Below are 19,587 nucleotides of genomic sequence, written 5' to 3'. Positions count from 1 at the left end.
CCTTTCCCCTCGTCCCCTCCTGCCTCCCACCTCCTATCGCGTCGTCAGAAGCAATCTCACTGCGACGCGGTGACGGTGTGTGGAGATGAGGTGGGTTCCCCTCCGGTAAAAGATATACCCACCGCGACCGCAAAGACGGGGGATTGACGGGAGATGCGCCGCGGAGACGCGGCGGCGGACGTGAAAACGTAACTCAACGTAACCGCGACGATGACGGTGCGGAGGAGGAGGGCCGGCCGTACGGAGAGCGCAGCGCGCGAGGTCGTCGCCTAAATCGGATTAGTTTTACGCAATACGCGATGACCGATCGCGAGCGACGTAATCGTTTTGACACGTTGACGGCGACGACGAGCTGTCACCTGCACCGCGGCGTTCGTCGCCGACGACGAGGACGACGACGACGACGGCGGCGGCGGCGACGTGTTGGTCACGATGATAAGCGGCGCGTACGCGTGGTGGAGGCTCGCGAGGATCGTTAATAGGCACGGACTTTTATCTCCTTTCTCTTTTCCTCCTACTACTCCTACTACCGCCGCCGCTGCACCGTGGACCTCGGCGCACGGCCGACGACGACGGAGCGACGACGACGCCGGGTCACGCACGACGCCACGGACAGGCTTGGCCGTCGTCGCCGACGGCGAAGGCGGCGGTGTTTCCACGGGTCGCAGCGCGTCGAGCGTTACTCGCGTCATTCGACAGGTGCACCACTTATTGTTTAATTATACTCTGTATCGCTACCACCATCCTCCCCCTTCTTCGTGAAACCTTGATCCGCATCGCGGATCATCTTCCCCGATGATTCCTGTGCATGCCGTCAAATCTGAGGAAGAACTGCCGAAGAGAAGAGACGAGAAGCAACCCTTCTTTTCGTTCCTTTTTTTTTTTGTTTTTAGACCTTTAACACGTGAAACTACATTGACGTTGAAATTATTTTGCGGAAGAGTGCGACTTGGTATATATTCTAGAAGAGAGCATGCAAGGGGAATAATATCTTTTTGGTCTTTATAGCGCGATGCAATTTGTGCAATTTGTGTTTGACAACGTCCGATTGTACGTAGGAGTGACTTCAATAAACTACGATTAACTTAATTGATGATTATGATAGTTCAATTATTGCAATAACGATATCATAACTCAAAAATTGTTTTAAAATATTTTTATTTCTCTATAATCAATTGTTATATCAAAATTGCATTATAAAATTAATATTATAATATTTTAATGATTCAAAACGTTTAAACTCATTTTTTAAAAAAACTGTTTTTTTAATTGTGTTGCAATTGTAACGAATCAGCGATATCTGTATTACGCATTTCATTATTATGGATGGATATCATTTTTGTTGCATTTAACATATGAAAAAAAGATTAAATTATAAATAGTAAATTATAATATAGAATATATTGTACATTAATGTTTGCTTTAAATAATTTTATCAAATTAATAATCTCCGATTAAGTTGATTGCAATCTAAGGCCCAGTTTCATAACTTACGGTTAACTCTTACCGAGTTTCAGCTTATTTTAAATTTTGAAGCTCATCTCTTTCAAATTTTACAATTAGGAAGAGATAAAAAATAAATTAAACCTCGATTAAAAGTTAACCATGAGTTGTAAAACTGGACCTAAATATCTTTAATCCCCATTTCTATCAACATAGATTAACTAATATAAGTTTAATTTATTTTTTGTGTTTTTTCAGTTCTAAGAATTAGATAAAACTATAGAGAGTGAGTTAAACCGAGATAAACTTAATCTACGTTGATAGAAATGGAAGACTTTATTACGAAGATATGAGGCAAGCGCTTTCCAAGAATCGAACCCTGTGTTTTTCCTTTTACATTAATTATTATACTTATTATTAATGATTTATTACATTAATTATGATTATTACATTATATTATTAATGATTTATTTTATATTAATCAACTTTCTTTCCAACTTCGAGAAAAGTTACTGTTAGATGAATAAGAAAGAACAACGTAAATTGGATCGAGTAAAGAGCTTCTAAAGACAATATATACAAGTCATATTACAAAATGCAAATCCAAATTACTATACATGGTATACACATGCGATACTTTTTAAAGTATTGTATACATTCGAAAAAAATACAAACTACGTCTATTGAAACATTGCTGTGTGAACAACGCGCAAAACTTTCATTGAGAAATTATCGTTGTTCCAGAAATATAAACATTTTCTTTGCTTCCTTCTTGATTCCAAAAATGCATTTTTGCATGCTTTACGACTTTCTCTTCTCTGTATTAAGGTCTAAGCTTTTGTCATTTACTCCGATTTTTCTATTACTCCGATTCTGTCATCTATTCTACTCTACTTTGCATTTTCGCGCGCTCGGCAATGCTACCACAATAAGAAATGCATCGTGTCACTGCTAGCCTCGTCACATCCGCAAATACATTTTCCGTTAATTTATTGTTTATTTCGCAACTATTGGAATTGTTGTTTTCTTCGCGCTGATTGAATTATACTTTTAGATGTAGAAAGTATAATTCTGTTTCAACAAAAACTTCCAACAAATGAAAAATAAACCTTCTGCTAAACGCGGCCTTCAATTTATTATGTACACTGCGATAAATTTCTGATTGAATCGATCGTGAAGATGCCCCCACCTCCCTTTTTATTCTCGTCATGTCGATCGGGCGCCGCGCGCGTCGAATTCGTCTTAGGTAGGGATTTTTCACCGCGATCGATTGGCACACTTGCCCGCCGAGGTCGCAGTAGTTCAATGAATTGACCTCAGTATTCCGTGAAGCTGCATCGCGGTAGGGTGCGGTGGGTTGATCGTCGAACTTCGGATGACAGCTCGTAGCGTCGCGAGCGATTTTGTGAGCGGAAATCGTCAGCTTTCGCATCCGTCGTAAAAGTGATAAGAGATACTGTCGACGAGGTACGAGAATAAACGTTCATTTCCGCGCTAACCTTACATTGACAGCTCGAAAACGTTAGGTATCCATAGGGTACCTCCAAGGGACGTCCTACTGACGTTCCCGAAGATATGTCCTATGTAAATTTATAAATGTCCTAAGAACGTTCCCAGAATATCCCCGTATGTTCTGTAAATATTCCTCAGATAAAGTTCGCTATGTGAGTATGTGTGAAAGAGAGTGAGAGAGACAGAGAGAAAGAGAGAGAGAGAGAGAGAGAGAGAGGGAGAGAGAGAGAGAGGGAGAGAGAGACAAAGAGCATGAATAAGTTGTTTACCTCTCTTCCACGCATTTCTCGCATAAAGTGCCGTAGATAATAAATCGAAATCTATGCTGAAATCTAATACTGATCAATTTCGTACTGAAAAACAGAAAAAAAAAACAGCAATTATTTATTATTTATTTTAGGTATTGAAACTCTAGTTCTGTACTTTTAGTATTTTAGAATTTTATTGTTAGAGATTAATACTTTTATTAGTATATTTCAGTAATTAATTACTTATTGAAATACTAAAAGTACTGAACAGCAGTTTTTATGTACTGAATAACAGAGTTTTTAGTACTCTTATAAGTAATTAATTACTGTTTTTTAGTAATAAATTTGATAACAATTAATGTTGGCCAATATTTAACTTCTGTAAGGAAAGTACTCTGACAACAAAAGTCCAGAATCGGGACATAAGACGTCAATATAAAACGTTAAAAAGATATCATTATAAAACGTCTGAAAGACATCTTAAAGATGTCTTTGCGAGAATCGTCTAAAAAAATGTCTTGTGTCCGAATTTTGGACGTTGTATTGTTCGAAGAGAGAACTGGAGTAATATCGGAGCAACGATATTGCTCCAGTTCTCTCTTCGATTCAAGGAATCATGATGATCTTATAATTTCGGTGTGCGAGCGATAACGCTGTCACTGATATCCGCACTGATTGCAGGTTGCGATTCTGGCGGTTAAGTGGTCGATCGAAATCTGCAGCGATCATTTCATTGAGTTAGAATTTTTCGACTCTACACGCGACATCGAGTTCTTTTCATTTACCTGTAACGGAGAGATCGATGATCGTAAATGTAAATCATGAAGAGTTTTCTATGTCCGGAAACCTGGTTCAAGACCGGTTTGCGATATACTTTTATCGTAAGTAGGAAAAGCAATTTGTGTAGTAAATAATACGAATTACTTTTCCTATTCTTACAACAAAAATTTATTACTGGCCACACGACAGAAAAATATTATTCCATTATATTGCTAAAGTGATTATTTAATTTACTTTTTTTTAAATAACAGTTATCTTTAACAAAGAATATTTTCTTGATAATAATCTAAAAGTATACTTGTAACAAATTTTAGAAGAACTCATTATTATGTATTTAAAACAAGAATTAATTTTCTATCGAAGAATATTATAAAAAATATTAAAGGAGCGATTTTATATAATAAGCAAATCGAATTTGTTTTAATTTGATAATCTTAATTTAAGTATCTATATATTAAACTCTCTCTCTCTCTCTCTCTCTCTCTCTCTCTCTCTCTCTCTCTCTCTTTCTCTTTCTTTCTGGAATTCTGAATATATAATATTTTGAATAAATTTGATGCTTGTGATAAACTTATGATAAATTTGTGGATATATGAACTTTTGAAATACTTGCAACAAGTAATTATTATTATTTGCTTACACACACAGTAAAAATATTTTATATTTATCTTGGGAGTAGTCCACTTAAGTTATTAAAATTTTGTGTTGAATTTTGACATATTTGAATATTCATTTAACATAATTATGTTATTTAAATATTTTGTGTTAAATTGATATTTAAAACATTTCTTAGTGTCAAAATGGCACAATTTATGAGTAAGTGGATAAGTAACATAAAAATAAGATGATTTACAATATTAATTCTAAAATAAATGAATAAAATATGTATTAATTTAATGTTTTAAAAATGTTAATTTTACTGAAAAACTGTACTTCCATAATTTGTTTTTTTTTTTTCTTACATAATATCTGTGTTACTTTCTAATATATATTTTTTGTGTCAAATTAACATAAAAATTTGAGTGGATCCCGTTTGGAATATGTGAAATGTGTATGTATTTTTTGTCTGTGTAATACTGAACAATTTATTACTGAAAAACAATAATTAATTACTTATTTGGATCGTAAAATGGGGCTTCGAATAATTAATTACACTGTCCTTCAGTATTAAATGCATCGGTCAGTATCAGATTTCTGTAAGGGTACGTCATAATGTTTGCAAAATGTTTAATCTCTGCAGCGGCAATGCGACAAAACATACCGCGCATCCAAGAAGCAAATAAATATGTAGTCATCATACGGCAATTTCTCTGTTCCTGCGTTTAATAAAACTTGAGTCCTGGAGTCATTCATTACAGTAGAAAATTTTTTTCGTAACATTTCTTTATTGAAAAAATCTTGATACTAATTAAGTTTATTTTATTAAGAGAGTTAAACAATTTTTTATTTTAAACTTTTCTTATTAAGGACTGATTGTTTATTAAGAATTAAATTTGGGAATTTGTATTTATTTTTAAATACGAAAATTAGCTACTTAGGTGATCCATGAACACTAAATGAACATATTTATTTTTAAATACAAATTTATCGAAAATATTTTTCATTCTTAACAGGATAACAAATTTAACATAAATTCATATTGGTAAAATAATTTAATTAGCATCAATATATTATTAATAACCACCCATACATAAATACAGCTTTGGTTAAAAATATAAAGCATCCCTATAAATTGACGATTGCATAACAAAAGTTATATTTATTTTATTATTAATATTTATTTTTATAATAATTTTATTTCGTTAATATTTTTTTGGATTTTATTACTGCTTTTTTCAAGAAAATACACTATAATATGGATGCTTTATACTTATGGCTAAGACTGTACACAAGTACTATAGAAAGATCTCATTAAGCATTGTGTGAATTGCATTCGCAGCTAATCATGGAACTTGAAAATTGCAATGCGCATGAAGATCAGGAGAATACGGGGCCTAATACACCGCAGCACGACAACGATCCGAGTGGTAACAAAAAATGGTACCGACAGGCCAGCCAAAGGTTAGTAAATGCGTTTTATGTACCTGCAGTATATGTACTTATACATGTCTTTGTATCATCCATGCGTCAAGTTCAAAGCTTTTAAAATACGTTTAAGTACATTCATATTACTTTTAGATATTCAGTATTTGAATAACGAATGTAAAATTTACAATCTAGATATCCGCATATTACGATCGAAAGCTATGTCTTTTAGTTTAACGACTGTAAGAATATTCATCATGTATAAAAGTTAAACATAAAATAAAAAGGTGAATAACAAAAGTTACGTACGATATTAAATTAATGAAAAGATTAAATTTATATTTATTATAAATAAAATATAATATAAATTACAAATTACATTTATATTTGTTTAATTACAACAGTGTCATATAAATATTTAAATATTATACATTTCGTCAGGAAATAATGGATATATTTGAATATTTCGGTAGAAAAATATTAGTATATGTAGAAATGTAATTGTCTAAATAAAATGACAAATTACAGCGTATATAATATATAAGAATTTTATTTTCTAGAGTAAAATATTTTTTACTACAAAAAAAAGATAAGAAAGTAGATACAGTATCCGTATTTACATCTCACTTTTATCATAATACACACAAGGTGAATGTATACATTTAGCATACAGCTTACGTTGCATAGTATACTATAAAATCTCAGAATTACATGTGCGCACTTATCGATAAAAGTGAGATATGAATATGGATTTATGTGTACTAAAAGTCAAGTTTAATTGTTCGTTTTAAGTATAGATAGTTAGATATAGTGTTGTCGCAAATATTTGAAATTTTCTAATATATTTATACTTATCTACAGAAAGAACGATTTTTCTGAAGTGTCTAAATATATAAGATATAGATCTAAAAATAATTTTGTTGGGCCATCAAAATAATTATATAAGACACTCTAGCTGGTTGCTAGAATGTTAAAACTTTCTGCAACATTGCTCCTTATATGCTTAAATTTCCTATATAATTATTTCGATGAACAAAATTATTTTCAGATCTGTATCTAGTTGAATTGTTAGATACTTCAGTAAAATTGTTTTTTCTATGTTGATTTTATTGACGAAAGTTAAAGTATATTTCAGATATCAAGCTATTAAAACAAACAGATACTTATCATTGGATGATGCTTCTCAAACAGTCTTAATTTTTATATCAAAATTATTTTTATATCAAATTATATTTTGCGACGATTTTAATCGACGCTCAGAAGAAGTTGGCTTTACATACTGTGCCGAATAAACGAACTTCTGGAATATTTTTGGACCATTAATTTATCTGTCCTAATAGTTGCGACAGCATCCAAAATACCGATGTAACCTACGTATTTTCGAAAACGAATCCATGTGTACTGCACGAAAATAACTCGTTTAAATGATACACTTCGACTGCGATGACTTATTTCGGGAAGCTGCTCGACATCCTCTTCTTCCATGGCTAATGTCATGCAGCGAAATACACACAAATACATCCACAAGAAAAATAATCTCTAAATATCTCAAGAGAGAATATATATACGTAAAATATTTTATAAATAAATATCCATTTGGAGGGAAGGCATGGAAAAGGTTTCTTAACTATAAATTATTTAAAAAAAGAGAAAGGTCATCGATGTTGTAGGTACTAATTTGGTTTAGAAAATATTTTTTAAATAAAAGCTAAAAATAAAACTTTAGAACAACATAAATACAAACTAGAAAGTGTCTGTCAGATAATAAGCAGCCTTTATAATACTGTTTACAATTTTGCAACAGTTAACTTTTTCAAAAGATAAGAAAAAATGAGCATCTAATAAAATGATGTCTAAAACTGACACAGATATTTGCTACATATTCTTTTTTTTCACACGGTTATCTGTAGAAAATACCTCTATACCCTTATTTTATATTTAAATACGGAATACATATATTATAGAAAAAATTAAAAAGAAAAATATAAATAAAACTAATTTAAGAAACTAAAACATATGAAACGATGTAATATTATCAATAATATTGTAATTATTATTTACACTACGCAATTTACAAAAGAAAATTAAAAGAATTTTATTTTTGCATTTGTAGAATTCGTTTTCTTAGCTGATTTTGTATAGAAACAAGCCACGAATGTATGAATTATGAGACTTTACTTTTTTTATTATCTAAATATTTTTTATAATATAAATATTATATTATTTTTACTGTACATTGAGAATGACCCGATCGAAGTCGAAATGTATGTTTATAATAAATTGAATTTATCCGCTAATTTTTTTTTAAATATTGGCTCTTTGCTTTTCTTTATATACATTATTTTATAATATGTTTTTATAAATATTAATAAATTGCGATAATTAATTTTCAAAAAATAAGTGGATATCTTTAGGAGACCTGAGAAGACCTATGTCAGTATCTGCGACTTTCCTCTAGCTAGGTAATAAAAGATGCGCGCGTCATTTGTAGCCTTTTTATACCGAGTCTTCGAAAATAAATTGCCATTAAATTCTCTGTTCAATAAATGATTGTCTAATTTTAAAAAATAATAAAAGCCCAGTATGGAAAAAATTTAATATAGAAAGGAATTTATGCAAAAGAATTTTAAAATAACTCAATATAATTAAAAACTGAACACGATAGCCACGTTATCTCTGCTGAGGGCAGTATCGAGATACGCCACGTTTCGAAAACACACATCCGAATACGTATTCTTTGATACACAGCCAATTTTGAAATATTCATTAGTCTTTTTCAAGGCTGATGATAGTAAAGCACATATTTACGTTACCGCAGAAGCTTTCGCGCGTTTGTTCGTTCTCGCCTTCTGACCCGCTACGACTTCGTGCTCGTAAGAAAACGATGAAAATCGCGGCATATCACGCGAACCGCGATTATTCTTGCCTTCTCAATCGCTGTCGTCATGCAATTGACCCTTGGGACTTGATCCGTAACGTGCTTATCGCCTCGCCGGGCTTTCGTCAGACTGCAAATCGCGTTATTTGTTCACGGTCGAAAATTGTTGTACCAGTTGTTATTCCATCATTACGACTTTGCCGCTTGTTCGGAACGGAAGTCGAGGGTTACAATTAAAAATATTTTCGTGATTGATCTTCGCGACACATTTCGTGTTTTGAAGAGGAAATTAACGATTCACATCGTGATTAATTGGCGCGATGAGTCAGCGAAATGTTGACGTGGTTATTACACCGGCAAGCAACGCTGTTGGTAATTATCTTCTTTTTTTAAAAAAAATGCAATTGTATTGTAAATGTGTCCTCTGAATTTCAGATCGCACAATGATTTATTTAGATGTTAATAAATGGAAAGAACAATTTTGCTAAAGTATCCACAAATTTAGCGAGATGCAGATCTGACAATAATTTTGATCTATCAAACTAATAATATAGAATGCTTAGCCTAGACAACACCGACGTCCATTGGACATTCAAAGGACGTTTAGACGCCCATTGTCCATTGAACGCCCAGTGAATGTCCAAACAACTTCCATGATGTCCTTTAAACATCCAGTGGATGTCGTGTGATGTCTAGGAAGCTAGTTGCTTGAATGTCAAAATTTTTTGCAATATTTTATCATACTTGAGTTTCCTACATAATCATTTTGATAGTTCAATAAATTTATTTTTTAATTTATGTATATCTAGTAAATTCTTAGATAATTCAGCAAAATTGATTTTTTCCGTGTATCTTTCATAATAGGTATCGATGTAATCTTCGTTTATGATGGAAAATTTATCGTGCGATAAGTAATTTTTAAGAAGATACGTATTAAAGAGACAAGCTCGTTAATTATTGGCACGATTATCGATACCATTATATTCTTTTCTATTCTCTAAAAGTGAATCAGTATCATTGTTGAAAAACTATAAATATTCAGTGATGATTATATCAATTATAAGAGTAGTACTAAAGTCACTGATTCACTCTTAGAGTAAATAACTTCTTCGAAGTTGGACTTTTTTGTGTGATGGGTTCAATGCAACGAAACAATCCGCAAAATTTAGTTTAAATATCGAGTAAATGTTAGACAATTTTTTTGTGTGGATTTTTCGCGTCTTCCTTAATTATACATTAAGAAAAAGATATTTCAAAATTTAGTTGTTAAGTTAGATATAATGTTTATTTTACTGAAATAAATCTTTCTTTAAATATTACGAAATAAAATTTCATTTCTAACTGATAAATCATTAATTTTATTATTTTTATTAATAAGAAAGAAAGAATATAATTTTAATTAATAAAAAATAGTTCAGAGAAATTATATTTCGTCTTATTATAATCAAATTTTCTTACAACCAATTAATATCGAAGGAAATGTAATATTTGCTTTTAAATATTTCAACTTTTTTTCTCAGTCTGTGTTTGTGGCCCTGCAACGTAGACTTTACAGCCATAAATTTAACATTGCGTTCTAATTTTATCTCACATTTTGTTCAATTCTATCTCGTATATTTCGTTACTCCTATTATCAAGAATGCCACGTGAAGATGCGAATCGTGAGCTTACTTTTAGGCTTGTTCTTTTTAATTAAACTTCTTGCACAGTGCCTGTTTCCTCTTTCTTTATTATCTCTAACATGGAGAGAAAAGGAGGAAAGATGAACCGTACAAAAAGTTCAGTTAAAGAAAATAGACCTTTTGTTACCGTGGAACCTTGACCCCTTTAATTGCCAACAAAGACGACACGAATTTCACGGTGCAGGACCGAGGGTGCGATTCCCGGACGACTCGAACGTATTCCCCGAGGAATCGATCCATCGTACCATGCTTGGCCTTAACGTAAGACTGACCAGGAACGATCGTAGCGAGCAAGACCTGGACAGCTACAACGAGGGCACGCACGGCGCCCGCAGTGATAAGCGCGAACTGGGGCACAGGTAAATCTTGGATTCTGCACATTAAGCCAAAGAAGGGTGATAGGTCAGAACGTTGTGTTATTAATACGTGATAAGACGGCTTCGAGACAAAGTCGACATGCAAGACAGTTCACTGGCAAATCTTTTGCCATATTCCAATTATAGAATCTGGCTCGTGTCAGTAGTGTAGAGTTTTCAGCCTAATTTTAACCCATTTTACTTTGCGTTTCGGTCACGTCGCTTTCTATTGCCAGAGGCTCTGCGACAAGTCGCGATTACTTCCTGGTGCTATTGAAATCAATGTGCGCGAAAAGAGGAGTTTTCTTGAAACCTTTGGAAATTTGTCCAAATGCAAATCTGAAAATAATTTTGCTCGACTATCAAAATACAATAATTATATGTATAGAACGCTTATGCATAATAATAATATTGCAATATATGATAATATATTTTTCATGGTTTAAAGGTCTTATATAATTTTTTTGATAGCCTAACACAATTACTTTCAGATCTGTATTTGGTCAAATTTTTAAAGACTAACAAAATTCTTCTTATTTGTATCTAGTCAACTTTTTTTAGGATTTTATTCTTTATTTCAATTTTCCCTTGAATGTAGCGTTATTATTATTTACGATAATTTCGGTTTCTATGAAGAAAAATAAATAAGAAATGTAAAAATAAAGTAATCCCCGAAAAGTCATGAAACGTGAAAATTGTATCTTTCTTAGGTATTTTAAGATTTGTATCTAACCAAATGTTTCAACCAAGCTGCTCTTTTCCAAAAAATTACCGTATATCTACTACTTTGAGTCACTCGTTTATCTCTTCATATCGATGTACAAGGGTAATGATATTTCTTGAAAGTTTAAGTCTCTCGGAGAGCAAACTTGATTGCTGCACAACGTAATCCTCGGCTCTCGCCCGGCAGTGCCAGGACTGGAATCTTCTCGCGCGAACGAGAGATTTGCGCGTCGTATTGTAACATCGATTTTGCGTCCGGGAAAATATAGGTTTTCATGTAGTCCGGGAAACCAAGGATACATGCACGCGGCGTCGCATCTCCCGATAATGTGCGCACGCTTGCTGCACAACGATCTGCAGTGCTCGTGTAACGAGGTTGATATGAAGACCGAGGTACGCCTCTCTCTCGAGGCATCGCTCGGCGATCGATTGCTGCTTCGAATCCGACACCTCGGACTTAATCAAACTTGCGGATTTTATTACCTGCGTATTACCACGGACATCCGCTTACGGTAACAGAAGATCGCAATTTAAAAAGAAAAAGACTTAAAATAACTTACAATTAGAAGAAACTTAACTGACTCGAGTTTGTTAAATGATTCCTTCCTTGTATTCGCGAATTACAATATACGAAAAGAATGATTTTGTTAAAGTCGTTGTAATAAAGTATCTAAAAATTTAGCTAAATACGGATTTAAAAATAATTTGCTTTAACCATCAAAGTAATTATGTAGAACGCTTAAATTATGTAGGACGCGTAAATTACATACTAGAATGTTAAAACTTTTTGTCATCAACGTTTAAGCGTTTTACATTTTTATCAGGATTGCCACAAAAGGGAAAATTAGGGAAATTGGAAACTATCAAGGAAATTAGGGAAAAGTTAGGAAATTTTGCAAAATTTTCTGGAAAAATTAAAATTCTTGGCTTTTAAAAAAAGGTTTAATATACGTACATTACACCTACGCAGTTTTAGAATACCTACTATTAACTTTACAATTAAAAATGCAAACAGTGTTAGCAGCAATGTTAATAGTTTTACGTTTATTACATAATATTTATTATACGTTTACTTATATTTTATATTAAAAAGTATGTAGGATGTTTATCGTGTCTCTCTCATGAAAAAAACAAACGAGGAATAAGAAAGATGAATTCTTCGAGTATCTGCATTTTAATGCTGACGTACTCTTTAAATTTACTGCAAAATCTCTTAAGTTAACTGCGACGTTCTTCAAGTAATTATCGATTAATTCCTGCATCTAAAATGCCGTCGTAATTCACTGACGAAATTTATCGTCTTGTGTCAGACAGTGAAGTAGTGCCAAACCGCAAAGATCGAAGGCATCTCCTTAAGCTCGATAATTCATCGTCTGATGTGGAAGACGGAAATAGCCTTTACAATAATTTGCGCCACCTCTTATCTTCCTTTTCACAGATGTAGTTCTAAAAGTACGACATGCAATGCTTGCTATTTCGTCATTATGATAATACGAGAGAACAATGCAGAGAACTAATCAGAACCATATATATATAGAGAGAGAGAATAATCGCGATAGATTAATATGCTTAATGGTATTATTAGATAATAAAGGAGTTTCAACACCCTATAACGAGATCTTTTAGCAATCTTTCTTAGAATGTCATTGTGCTCGACGACAGTCATTTCATTGCGATGTAATTATTTTCTACATTGTGTTTATGTTTCTCACGATATCCGCGAGTATTTAATGAAATACTTAGATATAAATATTAAATTTAGAAATAATTATTTTTTACATTACTCTCTTCTCTCTTTCTTTCTTTTTGATAAATATGTACTTAAAGCTAATGTGTATAATTAAAAATTAATTTACTATTTAAAATTAACAATAATTGTTAGAAAATCGCTAGTAAATTTGTTTTCTCGCCACGCCTGTTATACTTTTAGAATTAACGAAATTAATTTACGTAAATGTAATAAACTTCTCAGTGAATAAATCTTGATAAATGTATTTATTTAGCTTACTCGTATTTAAATACGATGTATATATATAAATAGTAATGAAAAGATATACTCAATGTATGATTCCATAACAAAATATTATCTCTATATGGTGCAAAAGCGTTTCTCTTTCTCATCAGAGTATTGCATGTTTGTTGTAATCTGTTGGTCCAAGAACTGTCAAGATGCTTTTATGAGTCAATTGCGATAAAATGATTAAAAATTTTGAGCGACGCAAACAAGTTTCTTCACTAAGCCGATAGCAGTAACGACAATTGACGTTGTAATTTAATTAACGACGCTAAAGTATTGCTTCACAGGAATCCGTTAATTGTTACAACAGAGTAATACTAAAATAACGCACGCGTATAGAATTTTCAGTTCTTCATCGAAAGATTGAGGCCTGTTCGTCAAATAGTTTTTTGCAATAACAGTTAATAATAGTTTGTGTTAAATCGTAGCGCAATAGATTTCTGAATCTAAAGTGTTCTAAGAAATCTTCTCGGTATTATGTTGCGCGCGCGCGCGCGCTGTAATAAAATAATTAATAATTATAGCATGAACCTTTTCGTGTAAAATATGATATAAAACCGCCTTATTAGAAACCTTTCAATAATACAAATATCGTGGTAAAAGAACTATGAAGATTTAAATACATATTTTAACAAATATTCTCTTTAAAGACATTTGTTTCGCTGTCGCATTTTTTAAAGACATATTGATACGGTCATTTGTCCATAACTACCATTTTATCCACTGTAAACGTACAAAAGTAACAACTTATGCAACGGAAACAACTTATTTCGAGTCACTGACAGACACTTTTGGCACAACATGAGAAATTCCACGTCGCAATAGTAAACGCGCGTGTAATTCATTCATGTTATTATTAGCGTTGCGCCATAAACATTTTATCAACGCCACAACTGCTACTTTCAAATAATGCCCGTTATAGAGGGAATTGATAATTACGAATAGTATATAAGGTATTTCTCAGACTTTCTGTGGTATATTTGTTATTAATAATCAAACAAATTAATTATTGCAATAATTTTATGCGTAAAAGTAACGTAGACATGCGTTATACGCGTGGTAGATATCGCGAATAAATTATTGGTGAAAGTGCAAGCGGTGTATGGCTCACCCGTGACTTGCGTGCCGGTATGCACACATCCTTTTATGCAGCGCTTTGACCGACTTAACTAAAAATTTGTGGAGCAATATAAGATATTCAAGAAGGAACGATTAACAAGATTACGTAAAATTGACCATTGGAACATCTCGATATCCTTAGATAGATATTCTAAGCTTAGCTATCAGCCGCAATATGTCACAAACGGAAGTATATGATTCTATTAGAAAACACTTTAATAATTTTTTCAAAAATTAACTTAGAGAGAGAAAGAAATATACGTTATTACTTATTATTCTCAATAAATTTAAATAATTTAGTCAGTCAATAAATTTAATCAAGTCATATAAATATGCAACCTCTAATTGCATACTCGAATTCATACTTATTGAATGCTCGAAACATACCGTGCATATGTGAATCTTGTCGGCCTCAAAGTTCATTCGGTACATGTTCAAACATATAGGATCGAAATCGACAATTTCAGGACATCTAAAATTAGATTGGGTATAACCAAGTTCTCACGCGTGTACCAAGCACAAGGTGATATGACTCACCTGGCGCGCTGGATTCGCGTGAGCCATTTATCGTTCCATTAAAGTTTGCGGAAATTCTCGGTATCCATATAGAAGAAAGAAGCAACGAGCTCCTTTCTCGCAATGCGTTGCACATATACTCACTCGGGAAAAAGAACAGAGGAAATGAGAAAAACGAGACGAATACACGTTCGGACGTGGCGATAGAAGAATAGATTACGCATCTTTATGAGGTTGTCGTTATCAGTCAGAAAGAGTCAAGTAGCTCGGCTTGAATCATATCGTTCTTTCTCTAAAGCAGCGAATTGGAAAGAGATGCCGATATAATACAATTTCCATCAGAAAACTATTTGGACAATAGTTCAAATTTAGAACATAAGATAAGAATCGTTTAAAAGGAATCTTAAAGATACTTGCAAAAACTGTCGAAAACCCGTCTAAAAGATGTCATTTGAAAAAACTCAAGAAATGCATCGTCAATCACTATTAAATATTAAAGGATCAAATTTAGATCGATTCTTGAACTTAAATAATATTTTATAATTTTTAACATTTTTTGTGTCAAAGAGTGTATTATTTTAATACAAAACATTTTAAAAAACTGCCACATCTAGTATGCTTTCCAACAAACGACACAGTACAATACAATGATCCTCTCATTCTTGTTTAACATTGACGAACAACAAAGACGTACTGATACATTGTGTCACACCGTGTCATCTGTGTGGCTTGTTGGAAGACACTCTAATCAACTCATTTCTTTTGAGTTGCTGCTTATTGTTATATACTTTCAAAGTAAACAGCATAGCCATATCAACATATGTACTTATCATATAGTAAATATAGTAAACTAAATTTGAGTCAAATTTAATACATTTCTTAAGTTAAATTATTTAACTCTATTGTTTTAATTAAATTAACAACATGTAGTAGCGGCGATCTATAAGAATAATTAAAAATAATTCCAATTACAATTTAATATTATGAATTTAACATTATATACCTATATTAGGTACGTCTATGTATGCAATTGTCATTGTGTCTTGTAGCGGCATCGCAATTACGAAGTGAATTCAAGCGAACACAAACATATAGAACTCTCAGATCTAGTCGTCGATGGAGTTGGGAACAACAGTCCTGCACGCGATCACCTTGGATTGGGGAGGTTTGTGTTCCGGAAGACGATGAATTAGCTCCCATCGTCACGTATTAACCGACTCCAGCGGCTCTCTACGGACCAGTTGACGTTTGGTCATTGAGCGGACAGCATCGTCGTCGTCGCCGTCGATTTTTTTTCTTTCATTGTCAAAGCAAACGCCTTTCACGCTCGCTCCGAACCGTGATTTAACGTTGTGTCGTGACACCGGACTTTCGTGAGTGCGTCATTGAGAATCGATGACTTTTTCTGATTCAAAAACAATTTGCCTACAGATCACACTACAAAATTCACAGATCGCCCTGTATAAACAGTTCTCTTTCGAATGTGAACACAAAGTTCTTTGTGCAGTACTTGCGTTACATTTCATCAGTGTTAGCATCGTGTTTTTCTCTTCTCCTCTTTGCGGTTTTTATTAAATTTAATAAACAAAATGACCTCACGATCTCCTCGTGATTTAAAATTTCTTCAAGCTCTTTCTCGCAGTTTTCTGTAAAAAATACGAATGCTAACGAAGTCGAAAGTGTATTTGTGACAGCGTTACCAACAGCGCACTAAACAATAATTTTCTTTATCGTGAAGTGTCTTTATTACTAAATCCGTTATAGACAATCTGTGATTCAAGCCGGATTTCTGAACGAAATTTTATTTTAATTTACAACTTTATATGTAAAATAAAAATAAAATAATGTTATGTCGTACTATTGTGAGTTTAATAATAATTATACAAAGTGATTTTTAACTGAATATTTATATATCTTATAGGACTGAATATGCAAAATATCTAAAAGAAAAAAGAATTCCTACGAACGTGTAGGACAGTCGAGCTTTATTTTTGTTTTTGTAATATGTGTATTTTGAGCTAAATTCGATATATTGATTAATATCGTCTTTTTATTATGTTATATTTATTTGTTACTCGAAATTCGGAATTTCTTTTAGATTTCTAAAATTTTGTCTCAATGTATTTAGCGGTTCTATTGCTTCTATATTGTAGATATGTTCTTTGTGGCTGAACTAGTGTGCACATAAAAGAAACAGTTATATACCTATATGTGTATTTGAAGTTTATGGAAGCGAGATAGAAAGTTCCAGTGAGCAACAAAGAACAGGCCTTGTTATTAGATAACGTAAATACAAATCAACCGCAGGATATACTGATGATTAGTTGATATTCCGCGAAAAAAAATGTGGCTAAAGGATGTGAACGACGACATCTCGTCAATTGCAACAGTTTTTGTGAATTCGCGACAGTGCGTTCAAAATGAGTAAGTCAATTGTCCTCCAGTTTATTCGTACAGATTTCTAAAAATTTGAAAAATTATACACGAAGAGAAAATCCGCCTGACGTAGAAACGGAAAAAAAAGGAAAAAGTCAAATGGCTAATATGAATCTGATGCGAAGCAACGCAAAGCGGAAGTGTAATTGTAGGTGTGAATGTTCTAATCCACGCCGGAAGAATGATATGTACAATTTATGAAGCAAAAATATTTATGTCTCTTCAGATTATCATTAACTTAGGTAAAATGATTTGGGACAGTAAAATAATGTAAAGTGATTTTAAGAAGCTGTTTATATTTTCAAAATTTTTGAAAATTATTTTTTCTGTATTTTTCTTCTAAATTGTTAGGTTGGAACAAAAGGTGGTAGTGTGTATACGAATTTTAAAATTTTTCAAGCTTGCTTTGTTAAAAATGAATAAAATTTAAATTTAAAGAAAAAGTTTTAAAACATAAAATCTCTACTTTCGAAAGGTCGCTATGTCTTTCGAGTTTCTATGAGTTCGGTAATTTTTTACCTATATAGAAAAGTACGCCGAACAGAGTGGGAATTTTTTTCTCACTTTGTGAGAAGTGTCATGTGTTCGAAGAAACTTACGAAAATTTCCAACTTTCTGACGCTTAAAAGTTTAAAGTTTTCCCTACATATAATTTTTAATAAAATTACTCCTAAGATTTTTTATTACTGAGTTATCGCAAAAAGGAGTATTTTAAATTGTTCATGGTTTCGTTAAAAATCATACCGCGATTAAAAACAGATTCTTAGGCCGTTACACAAAATGACATAAGCTGTATAGAGCTATTGGACCAATGAGTATTCGATATAAAAAACGCCATGTTATATTGATTTATACATATATAAGCATAAGATATAAATATAAAAACTCTATACTATGCACATGTCGCTCTTTTGATTTCTTGATTGAAATATTCAGCTTATATATACGTCGTGGTTATATTTATGACTTCTCTTGTTGTCAAACATTAAAATTTTTCTTACCGTATCAATAACGATAAAAGAAATCAAGGAATTTTAAAGTTTTCTTATGATTAAAATTAGGAAATAGAGGAATTAAATGTTCGTGCTGGATTCGCACTTTATGTTTGATTGCAATTAGTGCTGTAAAAAAATCGCTGTGAATTGCGTCTGCTGACTCAACAATTCTGATATATTCGAAAGTTCGACCGAGAGCAAGGCTCGACTTCAAATGTATAATTTACAACACGAATGCCTCGAGCGATGATAAGTAACCTTTGTGGCGTTTCGAGATAATTAATTCGATCACACAATGTATCGAGAACAAATCGCTACATGTGCACGAGCTTGCACAGAGGCATCCTTTTGAGAAAGATATATTTGACCTTATTATAAATTTAGTTTGACGCATTAAACGGAATTTACGCTAATTGTAAGTTAAATTGCCGAGATGGTTAAAAAGTATAAAATAAAAAATTAATATTAAATTAAAACTAATAAGTAAAATTTGTTGTGATTTAAAGATGTATGAGTCACATTTCAAAAAATTATCAAAAATATAAAAATTTCAAAGATTACTTCATTATTATATCTGAATATCTGTGTAAAATTTGAGCACAATTCTTTTATTAGTTTAAGTTATTAAATTCTTTTGTTAGTCTTGATTTTTATGTAAAATCGCGTTTTGTAATATATAAAATACTTATTTAATGACACAATAACATTAAGAACTAAAATTAAATTTAAAATATATATTGATCAAACAATGATGAACATTCATACAAAAGTTTATTTGGATATTTATTTAAAAGTTATTGATCTAAAAACTCTCTCTTTCTCTCTCTCTCTCTCTCTCTCTCTCTCTCTCTCTCTCT

At 32.4% G+C, this 19,587-nt stretch overlaps 1 protein-coding gene across 5 annotated transcripts in view; it reads left to right on the top strand.

Moving 5' to 3' along the window:
• Positions 1 to 301: 301 nt before the first annotated feature.
• Nt5b (5' nucleotidase B) overlaps positions 302 to 19,587 on the top strand; it is a 22,886-nt gene continuing 3,600 nt past the window's right edge. The window contains exons 1-2 of one of the 5 annotated variants that reach the window (XM_018548568.1): positions 302 to 699; positions 5,923 to 6,044. In XM_018548568.1, the coding sequence (XP_018404070.1) occupies positions 433 to 699; positions 5,923 to 6,044 (389 nt within the window). In that variant the 5' untranslated portion in view covers positions 302 to 432. Of the gene's footprint in view, positions 700 to 2,777; positions 2,911 to 5,305; positions 5,341 to 5,922; positions 6,045 to 9,114; positions 9,259 to 10,752; positions 10,928 to 17,592; positions 17,709 to 19,587 lie in introns of those variants that run through there. The other 4 variants (XM_018548570.1, XM_018548571.1, XM_018548569.1 and 1 more) reach the window with 4 other exon arrangements.

This window comes from Cyphomyrmex costatus, unplaced genomic scaffold, assembly GCF_001594065.2.
Source record: "Cyphomyrmex costatus isolate MS0001 unplaced genomic scaffold, Ccosl1.0 scaffold733, whole genome shotgun sequence".
NCBI lineage: Eukaryota > Metazoa > Arthropoda > Insecta > Hymenoptera > Formicidae > Cyphomyrmex > Cyphomyrmex costatus.
The sequence above is the reverse complement of the archived record's forward strand: the minus strand, read 5'-3'. Positions and strand labels throughout refer to the sequence as shown.